Raw genomic sequence first — 24,400 nt, 5'->3', positions numbered from 1 at the left:
TTTTTTGCTTTATTTCTATTTCCTTCGGAGACTGATTAACCTAAGAAAACATTTGTAAGGTTGATGTCAGAGAATGTTTTGCCTGTGTTCTCTTCTAGGAGTTTTATGGCATCTTGTCTTACGTTTAAGTCTTCAAGCCATTTTTTAGTTTATTTTTGTGCATGGTGTGATGGTATATTCTAGTTTCATTGATTTACATGCAGCTGTCCAGTTTTCTGAGGACCACTTGCTGAAGAGACTTTTTCCCATTTTATATTCTTGCCTCCATTGTCAGAGATTAATTGGCCATAGGTGTCTGGGTTTATTTCTGGGTTCTCTATTCTGGTCCATTGGTCTGTATGTCTGGTTTTGTAGCAGTACCATACTGTCTTGATTACTGTAGATTGGTAATATTGTCTGAAGTCTGGGAGAGTCAAACTTGTTTTTTTTTTTTTTCCTGCTTGTTTCTTTTTCCTCAGGATTGCTTTGGCAATTCTGGGTCTTTTATGGTTCCATATACATTTTTGGATTATTTGTTCTAGTTCTGTGAAAAATGTCATGGGTAATTTGATAGGGATTGCATTGAATCTGCAGATTGCTTTGGGTAGTATGGCCATTGTAATAATATTAATTCTTCCAACCAAGAAGCATGGAGTATCTTTCCACTTCTTTGCATCCTCTTTAATTTCCTTGATTGACATTTTACAATTCTCAGCATATAAGTCTTTCACCTCCTTATTCAGGTTTATTCCTAGGTATTTAATTTTTTTGGGGGGGTGATTTTAAAAGGTATTGTGTTTTTATGTTCCTTTTCTAATATTTCATTGTTAGTATACAGAAATGAATGTTAATATTGTACCCTGCTACTTTGCTGAATTCATTGATCAGTTCGAGTTTTTGAGTGGAGTCCTTAGGGTTTTCTATATATACTATAATGTCTTCTGCATAGAGTGACAATTTTACCTCTTCTCTTCCAATTTGGATATCTTTTATTTCTTTCGTTTGTCTGACTGCTGTGGCTAGGATTTCCAATAAATACTGTGTTGAGTAAAAGTGGTGAGAGTGGGCAACCTTGTCTTGGAACATCCTTGTCTTGTTCCAGATTTTATCAGGAAGGGTTTCAGTTTTTCTCCATTGAGTATTAGACTGGCTGTGGGTTTGTCCTAAATGGCTTTTATTATGTTAAGGTATGTTCCCTCTATACCCACTTGAGTAAGCGTTTTTATTATGAATGGATGTTGGACTTCGTCAAATGCTTTTTCTGTATCTATTGAGTTGATCATGTGGTTATTGACTTTTCTTTTGTTAATGTGGTGTATGACAATTGATTTGCGTATGTTGAGTATTCCTTGTGAACTTGGGATGAATCCCATTTGATTGTGGCATATGATCTTTTTTATATGTTGTTGAATTTGGTTGGCTAAATTTTGTTGAGGATTTTTGAGTCTATATTCATCAGGAATATTGGCCTATAATTTTCTTTTTTGATAGTATCTTTGTCTGGTTTTGGTATTAGGGTGATGGTGGCATCATAGAATGTATTTGGGAGTGTTCCTTCTTCAACCTTTTGGAAAAGTTTAAGAAGGATGGTGGGTTTGTTTGTTTGATAGAATTTGTCTGTGAAGCCATCTGGTCCTGGACTTTTGTTTGTAGGAAGTGTTTTTGTTACATATTCAATTTCATTTCTAGTGATCAGTCTGTTCAGTTTATCTATTTATTCTTGATTCAGTTTTGCTGCACTATATGTCTCTAGAAAGTTGTCCATTTCTTCTAGGTTGTCAGTTTTATTGATGTAACTGTTTATAGTGTTCTCTTATGCATTTTTGTATTTCTGCAGTATCTGTTGAAATTTCTCCTTTTTGGTTCTTATTTTGTTTATTTGAGTTCATTCTCTCCTCTTCTTGATGAGACTGGCCAGAGGTTTGTCAGTTTTGCTTACCTTCTCAAAGACCAGCTCCTGGTTTTATTGATTTTTTAATCTCTATTTTATTGATTTATATCTCTGATCTTTATGATTTCCTTCCTTCTGCTGGCTTTACATTTTTGTTCTTCTTTTTCTAATTATTTTAGGTGATGGGTTAAGTTGTTGATTTGAGATTTTTCTTCTTTTCTGAAGGCCTGTATCACTCTGAACCTCCAAGAACTGCTTTTGTGGCATCCCATATATTTTTAATGGTTGTGTCTTCACTATCATTTGTCTCAAGGTATTTTTTAATTTCCCTTTTTATTTCCTTGTTGATCCACTGGTTTTTTAGTAGCATGTTGTTTAGTCTCCATGTAGTCAGTTTTTTCTCATTTCTTCTCCTGTGATTGATTTCTAATTTCATGCCATTGAGGTCAGAGAAGATACTTGAAATAATTTCTATATTCTTAAATTTGTTGAGGTTAGTTTTCTGCCCCAGTATGTGGTCAATCCTTGAGAATGTTCCATGTGCACTTGAAAAGAATGTATATTCTGATTTTTTTTGGATGTAGTGTCCTGAAAATGTCAATGAAGTCTAACTTTTCTATTGCGTATTTAGGATCTCTGTTGCGTTATTGATCTTCTGTCTAACGGATCTGCCCATTGATGTGAGTGGGGCATTAAAGACTCCTGCTATTATTGTATTCCCATCAATTTCTCCTTTTATGCCTGTTAGTATTTGTTGTATGAATCTGGATGCTCCTATATTAGGGTCATATATATTGATGATTGTAATGTCCTCTTCTTGATTAGAGCCTTTTATCATTAAATAGTATTTCTATTAATTTCTTCATTAATTGTCCTTCTTTGTCTTTCTTATGGCCTTTGTTTTAAAGTCTATTTTGTCTGATTTGAGTATTGCAACCTCTGCTTTCCTGTCTTGTCCATTGGCATGAAGTATCTTTTCCCATTCCCTCACTTTCAATTTATATGTGTCCTTTGCCCTAAGGTGAGTCTCTTGTAGACAGCATATTGTAGGCTCTTGCTTTTTTATCCATTCTGCCTCTCTATGCCTTTTAATTGGAGCATTCAGTCCATTGGCATTTAAGATAATTATTGATACATATGTATTTATTGCCATTTTAAACCTCGTTTTCCAGTTGATTCTATGTTCCTCCTTTGTTCCTTTCCTTTCCTTTTTTTTTTTTTTTTTTTGGTTGGATAATTTCCTTTTACTTTATGCTTGTGTCCTCTTCTTTTCAGTCTTTGTGAATGTAAAGTTTGGTTTTGATTTGTGGTTACCCTGTTTTTCAAGTATGTTAACCCCTTCCTATATCTGCTTGCTTTAGCCTGTTAGTCTTATAGGCTCACATTTTTTAAAAAAAAAAGAGTCTAGATTTTCTTACTTTCCTTCCTCACATTTTTTGTTTTGAAGTCCTTTTTTAACATCTTCATGTTTATCTTTTCTCTGTTCCATGTGTTTATCATTGCTTTTACAATAGGTTTTTCTTTCTCCCCTTTTTGATCTGAATACTGGCTTATTTAAGTGACTGCTTTCCAATTGTGATTTCCTCCATCCTATTTCTTCTTACTTCTTTTTTATTTAGAAGAGCCCTTTCAGTATTTCTCTTTTAGAATGGGTTTAGTATTGCTGTACTCTTTTAGCTTTTGTCTATTGGAGAAATTCTTTATTTCTCCTTCTATTTTAAATGATATCCTTGCTGGGTAGAGTATTCTAGGCTGCACATTTTTCCCTTTTAGAACATTAAATATATCTTGCCACTCTGTTCTGGCCTATAGTGTTTCTGTAGAGACATCAGCTGATAGCCTTAAGGGATTCCCTTATAATTAACACTTTGTGTTTCTCTTGCTGCCTTTAGAATCCTCTCTTTATCTTTAACTTTTGCAATTTTTATAATATGTCTTAATGTGGGCCTATTTGGGTTCAACTTGTTTGGGGCCCTCGTGCTTCCTGTATCTTGATATCTGTTTCATTTAGATTTGGAAAGTTTTCAGCCATAGTTTATTCAAATATATTTTCAATCCCCCTTTCTTTTTCTTTTCCTTCTGGAATCCGTGTTATGCATAGATTAGCCTGCTTTACATTATCCCATAAATCCCTCATATTGCTTTCATTTTTTTTTTCATTTTGGTTTTATGTCTGCTGTCCTGATTGGATGATTTCCATCATTCTGCCTTCCAAGTCATTAATTCATTCTTCTGCATTATTCATTCTGCCCCCCCACCCCGTGCCTTTAACTCTGCATCTCTGCAAATGAATTATCTAGTTTTCTCACTCCTCCTTATATTTTCTAGTTCCTTTCTAAAGGAATCTGCATTACTGTTCATATCTGCTCTTAATTCCTTCATTCTTGCTCTTGATTCCTTCAGTATTTTCACTGGCTCCTTTTTGAACTCAGTGTCTGTTAGACTGCAGAGGTCTGTTTCATTTTTTGCTCCTTCAGGTGAATTCTCCTGTTCTTTTAACTAGGAATGGTTCCTGAGCTTCTTCATTTTTGCTTATATTTTTTCATTCTCCAGAGCGTGAGTCTTAGCACCCAGCCCCCACTCAAGTGTCTCAGGCTGTGGTGTCCAGGGGCGGTGGTACCAATGGTCTGTGTGGCTCTCACTTTGTTTTGCCCTCCTCAGTCCAGCTGCTGCACATTTTTCTGAGACTTTGAGGTCCCTCCATCTTGGCTGATCTCCCCATCAGTTAGGTGGCTTCCTGGGTGCGAGTTCCTTTCCTCTTTCATGCTCCCTCTCAGGAGTGTTAGTCCCATCCTGATTCCTTCTCTGTCTTTTTTCCTTATGTGGAGTATTTCTTGCCCTTTTGGAGGTTTAAGGTCTTCTGCCAGCAGGCAGTAGATGTTCTGTGTGAATCATTGTACATGTTGCTGTGTTTTTTCTTATGTGTTTGTGAAGGAGGATGAGCACCACCATCTTGATCCCTCCTCTCTGTTACTTTCCCTTGCAGCACATTGGCACCCAAAGTAGCTGTTGCATTGGTTTCTGAGTTTGGGACAACTTGATTATTTCTATGTTGATGAGGGTCAGAGGTGGAGAGAAGTGGCTACACGTGCCAGTGTCTGGCTGGACTGCGCCCTTCTTTCTCCCCTCAGACTTTCACCATTATCCCACCTGCTCTGCCCAGCACCCTATACTGGGCACATTTCATGCTTAATTGCCCCCCCCCCATTTCCATCATCCACTCTTTTTGTGGCACCCCTGGAGATAGGTATTTGGTTTACTGTCTATAATGAAAGGAGAGATCTTAATTCTGAAGTTTTAAATTCCCCTTGAAAGCTCCCTTCAACAGCCATCCCTCTTGTTGCCATGATTGCAGATTTAACCATCATTGGCCCATACCAAGCCCTCAGAGCTGCAGTATGGTAGAAATCACGAAGGGTGTCTGAATTATAGTTAACTTTCCTTAGTTCTTCCTGGGAGCCTGGTCTAGGGCAGCCCTAGCTATGTTGTCCTGCAGCATTTCCTTACTAAATAAGGATTGTTCTCAAGAGCAAATCCCACAGAACCCAGGCTCAGAAAGACCCAACAGGCTTCTGCATCCATAACCTTGACTGCCTTGAAAAGTTTGGAAGCAGAAAACCTTGTTAAGTTGTACACAGCTGTAAGCAACCATAAAGGGGATTTTGAAATGTACTTACACAGATGGTTGCATGTGGTTATTTCTCTAAGATATGACCAGCAAAGAATCTGGAGTCTGTGGCCTTGAGGAATGTCGAATTGAGTGTTCCAGGAGAAAGAGAGCATTAGGAATCTGCACAGCAGGAGGGAGGATGTGGCTGATACTAGGTGAGATGGGAATGGGAGAATGAAGGGACAGAAAGAGACCACTTGCATTTGAAAACATTATATTTTTGTGACTTTGACACTACATAGGAGATCATTAGTTGGGAAGACTTTAAAAACTCCTTTGTGTTATATAAAAATGAAGTCATTTGTTGTATTTGTTCCTAAATAATAAATAGACCAATTGTCATTCATGCATTATAAGCCATCCTTTTATAGCTCTCAATACTCCCTCTTTAAGGAACAAGGGAAGCCTCACACCTTAACCCTCCATGATTCGTCAGCCTTTCTCATCCCACAAGTAGAATCTTCAGTCTCTTCTGCTGATAGTTGAATCTGGTAGGAGAACTAACTCCCTAGTGACTGTGAACTGTTCTCTGGGGACACATAAGACCCACTGGTGTGAGGGTGGGGGATTAGCAGGTCTGGGGTGTGCACCAGGGATGCATCACACAAAGAACAACTGCACGTTTGGACCAGTACCTTGGTGCTGATTTAACATCTGGGAATGAGATCCCCCCCCCAACCATGGGCTCCTGGGGGATGATGGTGGGTGGGACATGTGGCCTAGGTGGAGCTGAAATCTTAGAGAAAGCGAGATGCCCAGATAAGATGGATGAGGAGGCCAAAGAGAAGATGCTGCCAACCTCACGATTGTACCACAGTTAGCTAGGGATTGAAAGAGAGGGTCCTAGTTGGGAACAGCAGCCACTGAAGGAAATTTAAAGGAAGGAAAAACTCCCACCAACTCTAAATATCATCCAAAGTAGTTTCTGTCTAATATCCTGGTGTTCAGGAGCAGGAAGTGGGGGAAAAGCTCTAGGGATAAAAATCCCTGCCAGATTGTTTTTTCATTCTGAAGCTAGACAACCCTCTTGGCTGGGTTGTCTAGCACTCTCCTACCACAAAGCTTATCCTTTTTCACTGGCATCAATTCAACTCCAGACAGGTTTAGGGGTGGTCACTGATCTCCCGGGCTGGAGGAGGAGAGCTAAGTATGGAGGGCTTATCAGTAGGGTCCCGGCAGGAAGCAGAATCCAATTCAGTTGCTTCAAGTGAAGAAGTATTAGTGATGGGACTGTTTGCAGAGGTGGAGGCAGGTCTAAGGCAGCCAACAGAGGATTTCACCCCTGTGCTGGCGGCAAGAAATCCACTTCGAGACTTGAAGGGCGGAAGGAAGCAGTGCTACTGGAGCCCAGGAGAGTGAAGTACCCTGGCAGGAGTGCAAGGTATGCCTGGAGAGACAAAGGGCAGGAGGGAGCGGGAACCCATACCCCAGCCTACCTCTTCCTGCTGCCCTCTGCCCTCCCGCCTCCCGTCAGCTCATCCTCTGGGGAAGTCAGCCAGCAAGGAAAATTGGCAGTCCTGGGGCAAGGACCTGGGCAGGATGGGTGGACCAGAGTAACTAGCACAGGGGTCTCCTAAAATATTGTCTTAAAAGCCCGGCATTTATTTTTATGCCATAGCCTCGTGAGATACGTGTACTATAGTCACAGTAGACAGGTTGTGGTGGCCCACACTCCAGCCACTGACACAGAGGTGGCTCCATGTGTGATGTTCATCTCTGCCCACGGCTAGCTGCATCAATAGCATCCAAATGGCAGATGTCAGAGCTGTGGTGATTCTCAGGTTTAAATCCATAAAGCATTTCTGGTTTTTCTCTCTTTGATCCTTCCCTCAAAGAGCAAGGAGGGACTGTTCCTTGAGAAGATGTTACAAGTTTTCTCTTCAAGCTAGGGAAAACATTTTATTCAGCATCTGACGCATATATACTAGGTTCCTTTGCTGCTACCCAAAATAAATAAGTAAGCAAATAAATAAATAATTCAAAATACACCAAAATAAGTTCACCTTTTCACAGAAAAAGCACCCACCTGCAGTGCTTGTGAGAGATCTTACAAGGTGATTTGGCTTCTTCTTCAAAGTGAAGGGGCTAAGGCAGGAAATTCCACTTAGAGCTTCACTCCACCTTAGGGTTTGACTTCTGTTAAAATGCCAATGACAGGAGTTCTTTACTTGGCCAGCAGTAATGAACCCGAGCCTGACTAATATCCATTAGGATGCAGGTTCAATCCCTGGCCTCACTCAGCTGCATAGGCCAGCAGCTACAGCTCCAATTTGACCTCTAGCCTGGGAACTTCCATATGCTGTGAGTGCAACCCCCCAAAAAAGACCAAAAAGAAAAAAATGCCCTGGAAAGGAAAGTGCTGCAAGGCCTTTCAACTCTTTACCAGGAGTTGATCACTCTACTGCCTGGAGGGGCTGGGCAGAGGTTTGCCACCCCTGAATTAAATTTTCCTGTAGGGTCTTCTCATTTTCTCCCCAGGACCTATTTCTGAAAGGGACACAAACCCTGGATACTCTTGGTGGAGAAAACCCCCCTTAATCTAAATGAGGGGAGAAATAGTGAATCCTCACCAAGGTTTTAAAAAGAGCTGAATTATTCACAGTGACAGTTTGCACAGGTTCTGGTCTTATAATTAGGTATCCTAGTGAAAGGAAAGGTCAGAACATGCCTGACACTGCGTGTCATATCTTTATTACAGTGGTCACAGACTTTACTTGGCTTTAAGGACAAAACAGGGACAGACAGCATGTTGAAGCTGCCGCTAGTACATCTTGGGACTGGGTATGGCAGAGTTCAATAATTTGGAGCAGGAAAAAATAGAGTAGTTTTGTAAAAAGATTTTGAGTTGAAGACTGTCGTAGAAATGTCATCTGTACCTGATGTGAAAATTCTAAAGCATCAGGCATTTAGTAACTTCACCCACCAGTGCAAACCTCAGAGCATGACCTTCAAATTCTAAGTAATGAAAGGAGGGTGGCACCATCGTGGAACATGAGCTACATCACTTGATAATTGACTCTGGCCAAGAAGTGAATTGGATTCTCTGAATTTAGGAGACAAGGCAAAATCAAATTACCCAGTGGACCGAGGTCCTACTGCCAGCATCATGGCCTATCTCACTGAAACTAGATGCAGCTGCTCCCATGCATCTAAGCCCAGAGGTGTGTCAGTTTATCTATTCAGTGCTAGCATTTCTGTTCTCTCATTCTCTATCCTCTCTGACTCGCATCTGCCATGGATTTCTTCTTAAAGACCAGTAGTGTGCTTGTGTGGTGCATGTGCATAGATGACCATGGCAGGGAATGTCCCCTGGATGGGCTACTTTGTACGGTGTCTCTAAATTCTTTGGCAAGATTCAGAAAGAGTGGGCTCTCATCTTTCTGGAAAGGTGCCGTCAACACTGAGGTACAAGGGGTGATGTGGCTAGCTGCCCTGACACTGTCCCTCCCATCCTGGGAGACCAGTGGCTCTGCTTCTGTGAATGAACCATTTCATGAAAGCTGGCCCCGTATGTTTGCTTTGCCATGGCTCCTCTCTCTGTGGTTTACTGAATTGCCAGTGAATTGCCAGAGATATGGCAGAATCACTGTGTACAGTGGATGGGCCCTTCCATAGAGCTGCATGTTGTGGACACAGCCAGAAATGAATTTTTGCCAATAGCAGTAACAGTGAGAAACAAGAGCAGAGTGAATGTGAGCATCGGAGACCCTTTAGTATCTGTAATGTTCTTTTTTAGCCATTTCTAAGGTAGTTTATCCAGGGGCATTTTCAGTGTGTTAAAAATGAACACACTGCATTGCTCTCGTTCATTGCTGTTGCCAATGCAGGGAAAGTTCACAGAGTGAGGGCTCGTTCTGTATCAAATGAATTGGGAAGCAAGCAGAAACTATAGGGGGAAAAAAAGCTCTCTGATGATTTGGGGCAAATGACTTTCACTTTGTACCTGTGAAATAGTAGAAAGCAATCATTGGTTAGCTTCTGGCTAGAATCAACATTTGGAATCTAGAGATAAAAGGAGGCAAATTAAATAAGTTATGGGACTATATTCATTTAGAATTTTGAAAAGGAGCTTTAAATATATCTAGGCATAGGTTCTAATAAATGGCTTGTCTGTTATGTTGATGAAATCTAAGGAGGAGAAATGGATTTCTGGAATCTATGTGGACATCTTTGTAATAACAGGTTGTTATCAGTCTGAAGGTGATAAGGCTGATGCCTCAGGGACCAACAGTAGCTCCCTGGCTCATTGGTCTTTGCTGTGAACCTGATGGTATGGAGCAAGGTGGCTTTGGAAGTTAACTTTATGTAAAGGTGAGGTATTTACACAACAACTGATTTAATTTGGCGTATTCCAGATTCTCAAGATTCTGAATTCTATCAATAATGAGAATACTGTACATGGAGGCTTCCTTGAAGAACTGACTATAGAAAACTGTGGGATGGGCATCTCTTTGGAATATTATGTTGGAAAACTGTGCTGCTCATGTCACAGTTCTGGCCATTACATTTCTGTTATACTGTAACAACTACCAGCATGGGTATCATGCTTGTGTCCCTTTCCTTGTACACATGTGACCTGACAGTTTCTCCAGTATTGAAGAAAGGCCTAGTAAAGTCTAGACTCTACTGGACAGATATGAGAGATCATTTATTTTGTCCCTTTATTTCTCACATGCAGAAACTGAAGCCCAGAAATGTTAATAGACCGCCCAAAATCACACAGCCAGCTGGACAGCACTTGATCACATTTCCCCTGTCCTTGGTCCAGTCTCTTCCCCTTGAGGCCATTTCAAACCTGCAGAAGGTCATTCTGATGGCCCATGGAAAGGAGTGCTTAGGTTTCTCCTCTGGGTGAAAGCCCGGGAACAGGCAGTTGACATTCACCAGCCACCAGTGACATTGGGTCATCCTCTTTGACATACTGACCGTGATGGTAAAAAATACAAATTCTGTGAGAATGGAGGGTCCCAGGCAAAATCCAACTAGAAGGGAACATCGTAAATGAAAGCATGGTATTCCTCTTACATTTTTGTCCATGACTCCATAGGCTACAAGCAACACAGGTCTGAAGATGTGATCATATTCCACAATTCTTTCAAGAGGCCTTCACCTCTTAGTTCATTATTTCTTCCCTGAGGACCTGGCTCTAAGTTTTCAAGTCCCAGGAAATAAAGCATACTCTCACTTCTTTTAATGAACCTGAAAATCATCTCCAAATAGATACAAATGAAAGAAAGTTGCAACAGAATCTAGTTACATCAGGGCACCAGAGAAATGAGCCTACACCTTTCCAGAGCCCAAACTATATCCAGCATGAGTCATGACCCAAGAGCAAATGGTGTTCAAACCACCTAGAGTTAACCAAATATTTATTGTCAGTTGCCTCATAAATTAGGGACTTGCTTAAGTGAAGGCCAGCAGATGAACTCATAAAACATGCATTGAATGTTTTATTGATGATATAGCTACAGCAGCACAAAGAGGGCATCAAAATGCATGTGATAGTACTTGGTGTTGGCCTTGTGTCATGGAGAAGAGATGAGAAGCTGGTAAACGATGTCACTGGGAACTTTCATTGGGATGAAGGACTGATTTCTTTGAGAAACCCAAGAATTAATAAATTGTCAAGAAAGGAAAAAAATTAAAACAATCCGGGAGGGAAAAACCACAGTTTCTACAGTGTAGCGATTTGAAGAAAAAGACCTATTTAATTTTTTTTTTTAGAATTAAGAATAGCTTAAGGAACATCTATGCTCATTCACTAATTCAGCCTACTGTATGCAAAATACTGTGAGCAGTTAGAGCAAACAAGAAATAGATGGCTGTCTATTAAGCAGAGGTTTAGAAATATAATTTTTGCACCATAAAACTCACCTATTTCAATTCAGTGATTTTGAGCAAGACTGACAGAGCTTCAAACATCACCACAATCCAGTTTCAGAACAGTTCTATCACCCAAAAAGATCCATTTGGAGTCAGTCTCAAGCCCCAAGTAACCACTAATCAATATCTGTCTCTATAAGTTTGCATTTCCAGTAAGTTTCGTATATAAATGGCTGAATAATATTCCATTGCATGGATATACCACATTTTGTTTCCCCAGTCAACTGACCTTTGGGTTATTTCCACCTTTCCATATTGTGAAATGCTGATATGAATACTCACATAAAAGTGTTTGTGTGATGAAGTTCCCATTGTGGCTCGGCAGAAACAAATCCAACTAGGAACCATCCCTGGCCTTGCTCAGTGGGTTAAGGATCCAGCATTGCCATGAGCTGTGGTGTAGGTCACAGACACAGCTTGGTTCTTGCGTTGCTGTGGCTGTGGCATCGATCGGCAGCTGTAGCTCCAATTTGAGTCCTAGCCTTGGAACCTCCCTATGTGGCAGGTGTGGCCCTAAAAAGCAAAAAATAAAAAAATAAAAATTTTAAAAGTGTTTGTGTGATGTAAGTTTCTATTTCTCTTGGCTAGATATCTAATAAAGGTATTTCTAAGGCATGCAGTAAGTTTAGGTTTAATTTTTAAAGACGCTGCCTACAGGTTTTCCAGAGTGTCAAAAACCAATTGACCATAAATATAAGGATTTATTTCTCGACTCTCAATACTGTTCCTTTGATCATATGACTGTTCTTATGCCAAGACCACACTCTTAATTACTGAAGCTCTTGAGTTAAGTTTTGAAATCAAGAAGAGTAAGAATTAGTCTACCAAATTTGTTCTTTTTCTTTTCTTTTTGTGGCCAAACCCATGGAAGTTCCTGGGCCAGGGGTCAATTCAGAGCTGCACAACCACGGCAACATTGGATCCTTAACTCGCTGAGCGAGGACAGGTGTCAAACCTGCATCCTTAACCTGCTGAGCCACAATGGGAACTCCCAAATTTGTTCTTTTTCAAAATTATTTTGGCTCTTCTGGGTCCTTTACATTTACATGTAAATTTTAAGATCAGCATCTCAATTTCTGCAAAAAACAAAACCAGAAACAAAACTTACTTGGATTTTGATGTGATTTATGTAGAATCTAGAGATGAATTTGGTAAAAAAATGGCTGTTTTAGCAACATCAAGTCTTCTCATCCATAAACATGATATGTCATTCCATTCTTAGACCTTTCATTTCTCTCAGCTGTATTTTATAGTTTTCAGTGTATGGGTCTTTCAGTGTATGAGTCTTTCATTTTGATAAATTTATTCCTTAGTCTATTCTTTTTGATGCTATTATAAAAGGAATTATTTTATTTTATTTTTAGACTATTCATTATTAGTACATAGGAAGACAGTTGTTTTTTGTATATTTATCTTACATCATGACATCATGCAAAACTTCTTAACTCTAGTAGTGTTTATGTGGCTTGCCCAGGGTTTTCCATATTTAGGATTATATCATTTATGAAGAAAGTTAATTTTAGCTGTTCCTTTCCAGTCTGAATTCCCTTATTTTATTTTATTTTTTTCTTGCCTGATTGCACAGACTAGAACCTCAAGTACAGTGTTAAATAGAAGTGGCAAGAGTGCCTAGCCTTGTTTCTGATCCTGAGGGGAAATCATCCCTTCTTTTACCATTAAGTATCATGCTTGTTATGGGCTTTTCACAGATTCCTGATTCAAGTCAAATAGGTCCCCTTCTAGTCCTGGTTGGTTGAGAATCTTTATTATGAAAGGCTTGTGGATTCTGTCAAATGCTCTTTCTTTGTGTATTAAAATAATAATATGGTCTTATTCTTTATCTTATTAATTTGGAGCATTACATTAGTTGTGAATCCATAATTATGGATGTGAAGCTAGCTTTACATTCCTTGGATAAGTCCTACTTGGTCACTGTGTATAATTCTTGTATGTTGCTAGGTCGATTCACTGATATTTTCTTAAAGATTTTTGCATCTATATTCATGAGGAACACATGTAGTGTTCTTTTTCTTGTGATATCTTTGTTTTGGTATTGCGGTAATAGTTGGCCTTCCCTTTTCTAATATAAGTGACCTTCCCAGTAGTTTCTGGTTTCCTGGGGTTCCTCTTTCCAGTTTTTCAGCCAGAAGTCAGGGGTTTTATGTTTCCAACTCATTTGCATGCTTCCACATATTATGCTTGCATCTGGGGCCAAACAGAGGCCAGATACATAGAGGGGACAGTGGGGGTTCGCTCACCCTGTCAGAACAAGAATATTCTACTCCTGCAAGGTTTTGTCTCCTTTAGGCTCATGTTGTCAACACTGCTGCCTCTACCTAGAATTGCCTGGGGACTGAGGTCTGAGAATGGGGGAGAAAAGAGAGGGGGATTTCTATATATTTTCTGAGAAATGAGAGTTCCTTTTCCCATTTCTCAAGCCAGAATTAGAAGGCTTTTTTTAGAGCTCTCTCTGTCCGTATTTGGTACCAGCATCTTGTTTTGGGCTGCCTTGAAATTAAGCCAGGGAATTCCAGAGAAAAAAAATGGTAAACAGTTTGGTGGTACTTTGAATTCTTGCCTTCTTTTCCAACCCAATTGCTACCAGTTTCTTTTCAGAATCCTTAGATTTTACCTAGAAACCCAAACACTATATGTCTATTTTTGTTTTCTAGTAATTCTTCTTCTTATTATTATTAATGTATAGTTGATTTACAATGTTTTGTCAAGTTCTGTTGTACAGCAAAGTGACCCAATCACATACATTTTCCCTCTGCTGTACAGTAGGATCCTATTGCCCATCCATTCCATATAGGATGCATATGTTATAGTAATTCATTTTAAATTTATTGTACCAGAGCAATAGTCCTCAATAATGACTTTTCTGGATGATGGAATGGAGGCTTTGGGGATTTTTTTTTTTTTTTTTGGAGGGGTGAATAGTGGGGATTGGGTCTTTCGACTAAAGATCAATCATCAAGCATAGAAAATAGGATTTAGAATTGGACTTTCCAAATCAAATTGAAGGTACCCGTTTCTTCCTGCAGTGGACACAGTCATCACATTAACTCTAAGCCTTGGTCCTTTCCTTTGTTTTTTTTCTTTTCTGAAATTGCCTGAGGGTAAGTCTTCCCAGAGAGATTATAACTCTGCTGGGCTCGAAGGGGCTATCTGGAATAGGAAGGCCCTTGCTCATTTAAAAAAATCTTTTCTCTCTGTGTTCTTCAGATTGGGTTTCTGTTGTCTTCAAGTCTCCCTCCACCATAACAGTTTACTCTTTAGCCCTTGCAGATATTGCATTTTTTTACTTCTAAAATTTCCATGTGGTTACCTTTTTCTCTACTGAAACTGCCTTGCATTTCAAGAGTATTTACCTTTACCTCATGTAGTATGGTTATAACTGCTGATTTAAAAGTCTTTCTCTGATTATTCCAACACCTGAGTCATCTCAATATTGTGATCTATTGATTGCCCTTTACTTTGAGAATTGGTTGTGTCTGCTTGCTATTTTGTACATTATTTTTGGATTATATATTGTATAAATATTAAAGTTTAATACACTGGGTCCTATTCTCTGGAAAAGTTGTCTTATTCTGAATGCTGCAAGGTAGGAATGCGTCACAATTTGGTTATTCATTCTTTCATTGACTGATATTTGAATCTTCTGTTTGGGGGCTATTATAAATAAAGCCACAACAAATTAAAAAAAAAAAAAAAAGGCTGGAGTTCCTGTTGTGGCTCAGTGGTTAGCGAATCCGACTAGGAACCATGAGGTTGTGGGTTCAATCCCTGGCCTTGCTCAGTGGGTTAATGATCTGGCATTGCCGTGAGCTGTGGTGTAGGTCACAGACACAGCTCAGATCCTGTGTTTCTGTGGCTGTGGCGTAGGCTAGTGGCTACAGCTCCAATTGGACCCCTAGCCTGGGAACCTCCATATGCCCTGGGTGGGGCCCTAGAAGAGACAGAAAGACCAAAAAAAAAGTTGACTTATTTTGTTTTAACAAAGCTTGATTAGATTTAGACTGCAAATTTTTGCCTCATTTTCTACATGCACTGGTTCCCAATCAGTTCAATCTTAAAAGCCTGTTCTGGATAGCAACACAAAAAGTACACCAGAGTGAGTATGCGGTATACGCATGTTCTGTAATTCTTCAACAGTGTGATTCTAGGTAGAGAACCCCAAGCTATCCTGTACCTGTGATTTTCCCTGTCTACATTGACTTTAACCTTTTATCCTTTTTTAGCAACAGAAAATTCAAGGAGCTCCTACAAAGAAAAACAAACCGAAAAAACTAGATCCACTCAAAGGCCAGAAGGTTATTGCACGATGTGATGAAAATGGCTTTTATTTTCCAGGTAGATATTTTATTTCTTAAGATTCCTTTGTTAAATAATATGATACTGGGGACCAGAAGTTCTTGGCTTCCATAGGACACTGACACTTCATGAGCTGTTCTAAGGTATTCCACTTCTAAAATGAAATGATGATGAGGTTTCTTCCCATATTTGTGGGGAAGTAATAGCCAGAAAAAATTATTTTAATCTTTGATTTGCTTAGTAAACACATTTTTACCACATATCTGCTGTGCTCCATCTATGTAATAGTACCTATGGGAAATGGTGGTGCGGACAGGAAGAATAAGGTGTGTCTGGGACAGGATGAGCTGTAGGTACACCACTGGACACTAAAGTTTCAAGAAAGCAATTGGTGACATGGGTCTAGAGTCTGGAGAGAAAATCTGCATGGAGACTGAGTTAGCGTTTTTGAATTTTTTTTTTTTTTTTTTTTAGGGCTGCACCTACGGCATAAGGAGGTTCCTAGGCTCAGGGTCAAATCAGAGCTGCAGCTGCTGACCTACACCACAGCCACAGCAACGTGGGATTCGAATCTGCATTTTTGTTTGTTTGGTTGGTTGGTTTTTTTTTTATGCTATCTGGAGACAGAGATTTTTGACACATCAACACAAAAGTAGTCACCGAAATCGTGGTAAAAGCCTATTGAGGAAAGAATCCTAAGGAGGGGTTTTCAAGCAGAAAGAGTCTACCTCAAAATACCTCTGATCTTCCTTATGTGTCAATCACCAGTTTAAAAAAATTCTTTATTAAAAACTTAGTTAAATCTGCTTCTTAAGTGGGAAAAATACTTCAGCAGGAGTTTGGGTTTCCCGCGGACATATGTATAGAAAGGACAACTAGGATATTTTATTTGAAATTTGGTTAATATGTTTTAAAGTTGACTGGCTGAGAGTAATATGGATCCAAGCATTTGAGATGAGCTCATAGATGTAGGCATGAAACTTATTTGCAGGAGCAGGGCCTGAGAAACTTCCATTTCTCTGGGGCTTGAATTTGCTCAGGGTTCATTATAGGAGGCCACCCCTGCTTGGTTTTTGGAATCTGAGCCATGGAAAGGGATTCAAGGTGAATGTGGCCATTGAATGGAAATGCTCAAAAGGACTAGATTCAAAATGGCTGGGTTAGGGCTTGGGATCCTTTTGCTGGCCAGAGGCTCAGACAAAAAAAGGAGTATTGCTCAGACTTTTCTTCAGCACGTTCCCTGGTAAGATAAGAAAAGGCAGAAGACCTACTGCTGCTGACCTGGCAGAGTAGAGGAAGCATAACTCACAGTCACGTGCAGTACCTGAGGCCATGTCAGCAGTGCTGTGGTTGTTTTTAAATATGCAGATAGAAGCAGAGAGCACATTCCAGAGCCTGGGATTGGCCATCAGGGAATTTTTAATTTGTGGCTCAATTAAGTCATTTTAAAGATAGTAAACATTTGAATTTAGGAGTTCCCCTCGTGGCTCAGTGGTTAACAAATCCGACTAGGAACCATGAGGTTGAAGGTTCGATCCCTGGCCTCACTCAGTGGGTTGAGGGTCCGACACTGCCCTGAGCTGCAGTGTAGGTCAGACATGGCTCGGATCCTGCATTGCTGTGGCTCTGGCACAGGTCCTCGGCTATAGCTCCGATTAGACCCCTAGCCTGGGAACCTCCATATGCCGCAGGTACGGCCCTAGAAAAGACAAATAAATTAAAAAAAAAAAATTTGAATTTAGTTGTATGATCAGTTATTTTGATTAGCGGCTAGTTAATAAATACTGACACAGCCAAATTAAAAGATAATGCATGGGTTGTACTTGGTTTTTGGATCTACTTAGTTCTTCTTCCTCTCCTCACGGCCCCAGCCTCCCAGCCCCCATGCCAAAGTCAATGAATCTTGTCTTTCTTTCCTTTTTTTGTTTTTAGTCACGCTGAGCCCACAGCATGCAGAAGTTCCTGGGCCCAGGATCCAACCTGCGTGACCTGAGCCACAGCAATGACAATGCTGAATCTTTAGCCACTAACCACTAGGGAACTTCCAATGAGTCTTTTCTTTAATTGGGATTTTCAACTCTATTTTATCCTCATAGAGTTATTTTTTTATAAAAACTTAGAGAAAATTTGCAAAATAGAGAACTCCTGTATACTTTTTACCCAGATGTACCAATTTTTAACATTTTGTCACATTTATTTTACCACATTTATTTTTAATTTTCTATTCTGTTTGTGTGTCTCCTTCCCTTTACCCATAGCATACACTTTATTTTCTCTGAACTATTTGGGATTAAGTAACATCGGGCCCCTTCTTAATACATCAGAGTGTATTTCTCAAGAACAAGCGTGTTCTCTTAGTATAACCACAGTCAAGTTATTAAATTCAGGAAATTTAATATTATTATATATTTATCTATTTCAATTTTGTTAATTGTTCCAATATCCTTTTTAGCATTTTTTTTCTCTTCTACGAGGTCCCAATTCAAAATCATTCCTAAATGTAGTTAACATGTCCCTAGTCTTCTTTAATCTAGAATCATTCTCCAGCCTTTCTTATCATTGTCATAATATTGACATTATTCAAGAGTGAGACCAATGGCATGTTCTGTTATGTCATGTTCCTCAATCTGGGTTAAATTAGATTCAGCTTGTGTGTTTCTGGCCCAAGAGAGTGCTACCTAAGTGATGTCACTGATGCCACGGCCCCCTCAGGGTGTCCCACACAAAGGCACATGATGTCCACATCTGCTTATTGCTGACAACTATTAGATCACCTGGTCACTGGGCTTTACTGTCTTTCCCCCTTCCAAAAAAGAAGGCCACATAGAGTTTTGTGAAGCACGGGCATGGTGTTCATTGGTGACTCCTTTTCTGACAACATTTGTTCAAAACCTCTTAAAAGTTTTTAATGAAAAAGAGCTTCTTCCAAATGTCCCTGTGCAGAAGGCAGCTTTGGGGTAATTTGGTCCGAGTCGCTTCGTTGTTGCTGCCATCCTTGGGAACCAGGGCAGGGATTTCTGCATGGCTAACTCTGTTCCGGGGTCAGTGTGGATTCACTAGTGCAGGAAGATGGCACAGTGCAGACTAGAAGTGATGAGCTGGTAGCCTGCCTTTCGAGATGCTGAAAGACAAGGCAGATACACCTCAGAACCCTGTCTTATTTTTTATTTTCTTGTGCTTGAAATCGATTTATAGTTACTTATTTTTTGACTAAAGAAAGAATGTGTGAGCATCCATACTATAGCCACATACACTTCTCAGTCTGGGAGATGTGGGAATCATCGGGCTTTTAATCCATTCCCTTCTTTCCCTTGCCCAACACCCGCCTCTCCGCCCCATTCAGAAACTGAAGCCCAGAGAACTTTGGTGACATGATTTAGGGTCAGAAAATCCTAGTTTTTTAAAATTTAAAGTCTCTGTCTTGCCTCTACTAGTCACATGACTGAAGTCACTGAAGTTCTCTAAGCCTCAGTTTCTTTTTCTTTCCAAATGAGTTTTAAAACAATTAAAGCTCCCATAAGATTGTGGTATAGGTTCAATATGACCATGTACAGCAGTTTGTAAATTGGAAAGTGTTAATTACCTGTAGAGTTTTTCTCTTATCTCCTCTTAGAAAATATAAACAACCTGCCTGGGGTTCTCACCCAGGGATAGAGGGAGCTGCTGGCAGTTTAAAAACTTTAACAGTTTTAAAACTTTAAAAGCAATTGGAAAAAGCAAAAACCAGCACCGTGGGCTATAAAGGAAACCTCTGAGACAAAAGGAAGAGGAAGCTATGATGGGGAATTCCTGCTGAGGTGCAGCGGGTTGAAGATCCAGCACTTTCTCTGTGACAGCACAGGTTTGATCCCCAGCCGGGCCCAGTGGGTTAAGGATCAGTGTTGTCACAGCTGTGGCCTAGGTCATGATGACTAGACATGTCAGCTCTCAGTGGAGGGGGGCAGGTGGAGGGGGCACTTCTAGTGGAACAGAGCTCACTCCTTTTTCAGTAGATGAAATTTAAGCTGGACTGTGACTGTCAGAAAGTCTTACAGCGAGAGGTGAAAAAATTCCACTTTCCTGACCGAGAAATTCCTGCTTGGAGCAAAGGTTGAGCACTATTCCTGCTCTTTCATCAAATGAACTGACCTCTGCTGTCTTCTTAGACTATTTCTTCAGTCCTCTCACCTCTAAGCATGGGCAGTGTTTTTGCTGAGGGTCTCAACAGGGAAGCGCCCCCCCTTTCTCCTGCCTGGGTGCAGAAGAGCCCCCTACCGTGGTAGGGAGGCAGGCTTGTACCCAGGAAGATGATGGGTCACTGAGCCTCTGCTGAGGCCAGCTCAGCAGGATGGGGCTGAAGAATGGGTGCTGTGGAACTTAAGGAAAAAAAGTTAACATAAAACAAGACACAGAGACATTTATCTTAAGTAAAGGTGGGAACCGGGGCACTCAATATCTCAGGGACCAAGAGCCCTGCCTCAAGAAACCACAGCTTTTATTGTGCTCTTTAGATGAGATCAAGTGAGGAGTGGCTATGGGTGGATGATACAGGATTTGTTTACTATTATATAAGTTCTTTTATTTTAAAAGCCACTTAGCTGGTAAAAGGTTAAGCTCTTACTCTGAGCTTTAGGCACATAACAGTTCTTAAGCTTAAGTCATTTACCAGCACTGTGACTGTTTTTCAAGCAGGAAGATGGGATAAAGTAAGGCAAGAAGATGGGATAAAGAAGGACCAGATGGAGTTTTCAAAGAAACATATCTTGCGACAAGCCTCTACAAGAAAGACCGAAAGCAGTGGAGGCACTTCTGCCTGTTGGTCCAGCCTTGGGAGCTCAGGCACCAGAAACAGTCCCAGGAGACGTTTCAGAGCAGGAAACACGGTCCCACCTCTCCAGGGCTGAGGAAGAGAGAAACTGTAGCATAAGGGCAGCCAGAAATGGGGAGCTGCTCTTGAATCAGGACCTAGACACGGCAGCCCCTCCTTAATGAAGTGGCGGAGGAGTAAGTGCAGAGGCCAGCCCGGGGCCTCCAGCAGCAGAGAACAAGCCAGCTAGAGGCCGACACTGTGAGGCTAGTTCCTGAGTCTGATTGGAAGCAACTGCACTAATTTCTGGAAGCAAACAAAGGCCCACATCTGCAGAGGTTGCCCAAAGAAGCAAACAGAATTGAAGGGACATAGAAGAGGTGGGAGTAACATACCAGCAGTGTAGATCTGATGATCTAGAGCAGGCCCGGCAGCCTTTTGAGTAAAAAGTAGATGGTAAGTGGTTTAGACTCTGGGCCGTACAGTCTGCAGCTACTCACCTTAGGCAAACACCTGGAAAACTGCAACCCAGGTTGAAGGCTGGATTCTACAAAGTCCCAAAGGCTACGAATTTGAGGAGGGTCACTCCAGCCAGCGAGGTCATCTTAGCAGCTCAGACCTGTCCCCACCCGGTAGAAGGGGGTGGGAGCTCATGGGTGGTGGCAGGGGAGGTGAGGGGTTGTCAGGATTTCCCTCAACTCAGAGGGCTTTCTTAATTGTTTTTTTTGTTTTGTTTTGTTTTTTATTTTTTTGCTTTTTAGGACTGTATCTGTGGCATATGGAGGTTCCCAGGCTGGGGGTCCAATCAGAGCTACAGCTGCCAGCCTATACCACAGGCACAGCAACACAGGATCTGAGCTGCGTCTGTGACCTACACCATAGCTCACAGCGATGCCGGATCCTTATCTCACTGAGCGAGGCCAGGAATCAAACCTGTGTCCTCATGGATGCTAGTCCTCGTTAACCGCTGAGCCACGATGGGAACTCCATTTCATTGTTTTTATAATAGGAACTCTTTCTAAAGAGTAGTGTTTGTTTTCTAATTCAAAGGGTAAAGTCAGTTTATGATAGAAAATGTGTGAATATTGTGTAAAGAACATTTCAAAAACCAAACAATGTTTAGTCCAATTAGAATACAGAGTTCTCTTGTGGCACAGCAGGTTTAGAATCCAGCATTGGCTGCTGTATCTCAGGTTTAATCCTGACTTGGAAACTTCCACATGCATTGGTCATGACAAGGGAGGGAGGAAAATTTAAAGCTGGGTTTCATTTTGTGTTTAAAAAAAGGTTTTTGTTTTTTTTTTTATTTCTTTAGCCATTTAAAACAAGAGATATGGACTCTGAATGAAAGCTGGGGCTGCGGCACTAGGCCCTCAGGCAGTGGGAGCCCAGTGGGGATGAGCATAGTTCTGTCTAAGGGAGTAGGGGTCCCCAACTGCTGGGGACGTGTCCATGTCAAAACTTCCTCCTAGGACTCCCGCTGTGGCACAACGGATCAGTGACATCTTGGGAACCACTGGGACCCTGATTTGATCCCTGGCCTGGTGCAGTGGGTTAGGGATCCAGCACTGCCACAGCTGATCGGACTGTGGCTCCGATCTCTAGGCCAGGAGCTCCATATGGCGCAGGACCGCCAAAAATGAGCCAAAAAAAACCCCAAAACACCAACTTCCTCCTAATACTTTTAATCTCTCTCTCTCTCTTTTTTTTTGGTCTTTTTGCCGTTTCTTGGGCTGCTTCTGCAGCATATGGAGGTTCCCAGGCTAGGGGTCGAATCAGAGCTGTAGCTGCCAGCCTACACCAGAGCCACAGCAATGCAGGATCCAAGCCGCATCTGCAACCTACACCCAAGTTCACGGCAATGCCAGATCCTTAACCCACTGAGCAAGGCCAGGGATCAAACCTGCAACCTCATGGTTCTTAGTCGGATTCGTTAACCACTGTGCCACGACGGGAACTCCCTTTTAATCTCTTTTTAATGGGAAAATAAATCTCAACCAGGATAAATGACATGAACCTTAACACCGATATTTTCTTTTCTGGTTATGATCATCTCTCTGCATCTAGCTAAAAGATAAGAAAACTTCTTGTTGTTTTTTTTTTCTCTTTTTTTGATTGTACATTTTATGGAAGGTGTGGGATGTGTAATATTAGATAAAAAACTGATGAATTCCTATTTCCTTTCACTTTCACAATTTAACAATAATGATTTTCTTTTTTCTTTCTTTCTTTTTTTTAATTTTTTTTTTTTTTTTAATTTTTAAGACTGCACCACAGCATGTGGAAGTTCCCAGGCTAGGAGTCGAATAGGAGCTACAGCTGCCGGCCTACACCACAGCCACAGCTACTTGGAATCCAAGCCTTGTCTGTAACCTACACCACAGCTCATGGCAACACTAGACCCCAGACTCACTGAGCAAGGCCAGGAATTGAACCTGCATCCTCATGGATACTAGTCAGATTCATTTCCACTGCACCACAATAGGAACTCCAACAATAATGATTTTCTATCTCCAGGTCTTAGAAAGAGAATATGTCTATAACATAAGTAAATAAGGGAATCAGATGGTAGGATGTGTCGGGAGAGGGTATTTCCAGGAACAGGTTTCCATTAGAAGAGCTGCTCGATGCTGGTTGAACAACTTTCCAAGTATTCTCTTAGCTTCCCAGCTGAGCTCCAACCAGAACACGGCACTGCCCACCTTTAAGCTGGCCAACCCAGCAGGCCTCATACGGTATCCAGTGTTATCCGGTGGCAAAATCAAGGTGCACGCTCTTGTAAGCAGGCAATGTGCTATAACTTAGCAAAACCAATACGATGGGGCAAGCCTAAGAGAACAAACATTGTCTTTATATTGTATTTTAAATTTGATTCCTTACAGGGGTCGTGAAGAAGTGCGTAAGCCCCACCCATGCACTCGTGGGCTTCAGGTATGGAGACACCAAGGTCGTGCCAGTCTCATTCATCACGCCTGTCGGGGGTGCCATGCCCTGCCCACTGCTCCAGGTACCTGCTCCAGCCATCAGTTCCCGGGCCCCTTTTCACAATTCCCAGAGCTCTGGATCACAGTCATCCCTGTTGCTGTGACCTCCTGGCTGGCAGTTTCTTCGCTCCTGACCCTGATCTGCTAACACCCCGTGAAGTGGCTCAGGGCTGCATAGACCTGTTGGCACTGCTCCTTGAGGCCCTTGTTGCTTTATAGACAATAGAGGGTCAGAGCAAAGGAGTTGCTTTAACTGCTGCTGCTCTTGAAACTTTAACTGCAAAGCATTAGACTGAAGCAGATTTAGTAACAAGGATGAAGGTAGTGCTTTCCTTGACCTTGTAGTCAGCTGATGCCAGACTTTGATGCCCTAAGCAGTTATTCCTGAAGGCACAGTCCAGGGGTGAGCTGGGCTCCTGTGCTGTTTATAAATTCGTCACAGCTATGCTGTGTCTGGCCCAGGCTCTGGCACTGTCCTCATGCCAGTACCAAAGCCAGAGAGTAAAGAGAAAGTCCCTCCAAAGTGCTGCTCCTGTTTCTTAGATAGCGTGAACCAGGAGAAAAAGTGCCAAGGAGCGCTCATGGGATTCCAGGTTGGTTGTCTGTTCCCGTGTCCCCTGAGCAGACGCAGACCACACATCTGTGCACTTGACCCCTGACCATTAACCTGACTGACAGATGCCCAGCAGCCTCTGTACACAACTTCACAAGACTCTCTTTCTGCTGGAAGTTATCTCTTTGTGACTTTTCCCCATGGATTCCAGATGTGAGCTTTGAAGCCACATGAAACACACCTGCTCCTTTCCTCTGTCCCTGATAGCCCTTCAAATATAGGAGGGCACTGTCCACTCTCTCCCTGGTCCTAATGTGAAACATAACAGGTTCCCTCTGAT

The 24,400-nt window shown here is 41.3% G+C and overlaps 1 protein-coding gene across 1 annotated transcript in view; it reads left to right on the top strand.

Annotated features, from left to right (window-relative positions):
* The window catches only part of VWA3B (von Willebrand factor A domain containing 3B), a 222,067-nt gene that overhangs the window by 183,650 nt on the left and 14,017 nt on the right, over positions 1-24,400 (top strand). The window contains 2 exon segments of the mRNA XM_047781500.1: positions 15,665-15,776; positions 23,406-23,530. Coding sequence (XP_047637456.1) covers positions 15,665-15,776; positions 23,406-23,530 — 237 coding nt within the window.

The sequence above is a fragment of the Phacochoerus africanus genome, chromosome 5 (genome assembly GCF_016906955.1).
Source record: "Phacochoerus africanus isolate WHEZ1 chromosome 5, ROS_Pafr_v1, whole genome shotgun sequence".
NCBI lineage: Eukaryota > Metazoa > Chordata > Mammalia > Artiodactyla > Suidae > Phacochoerus > Phacochoerus africanus.
This window is presented reverse-complemented; position numbering and strand designations above follow the sequence as displayed.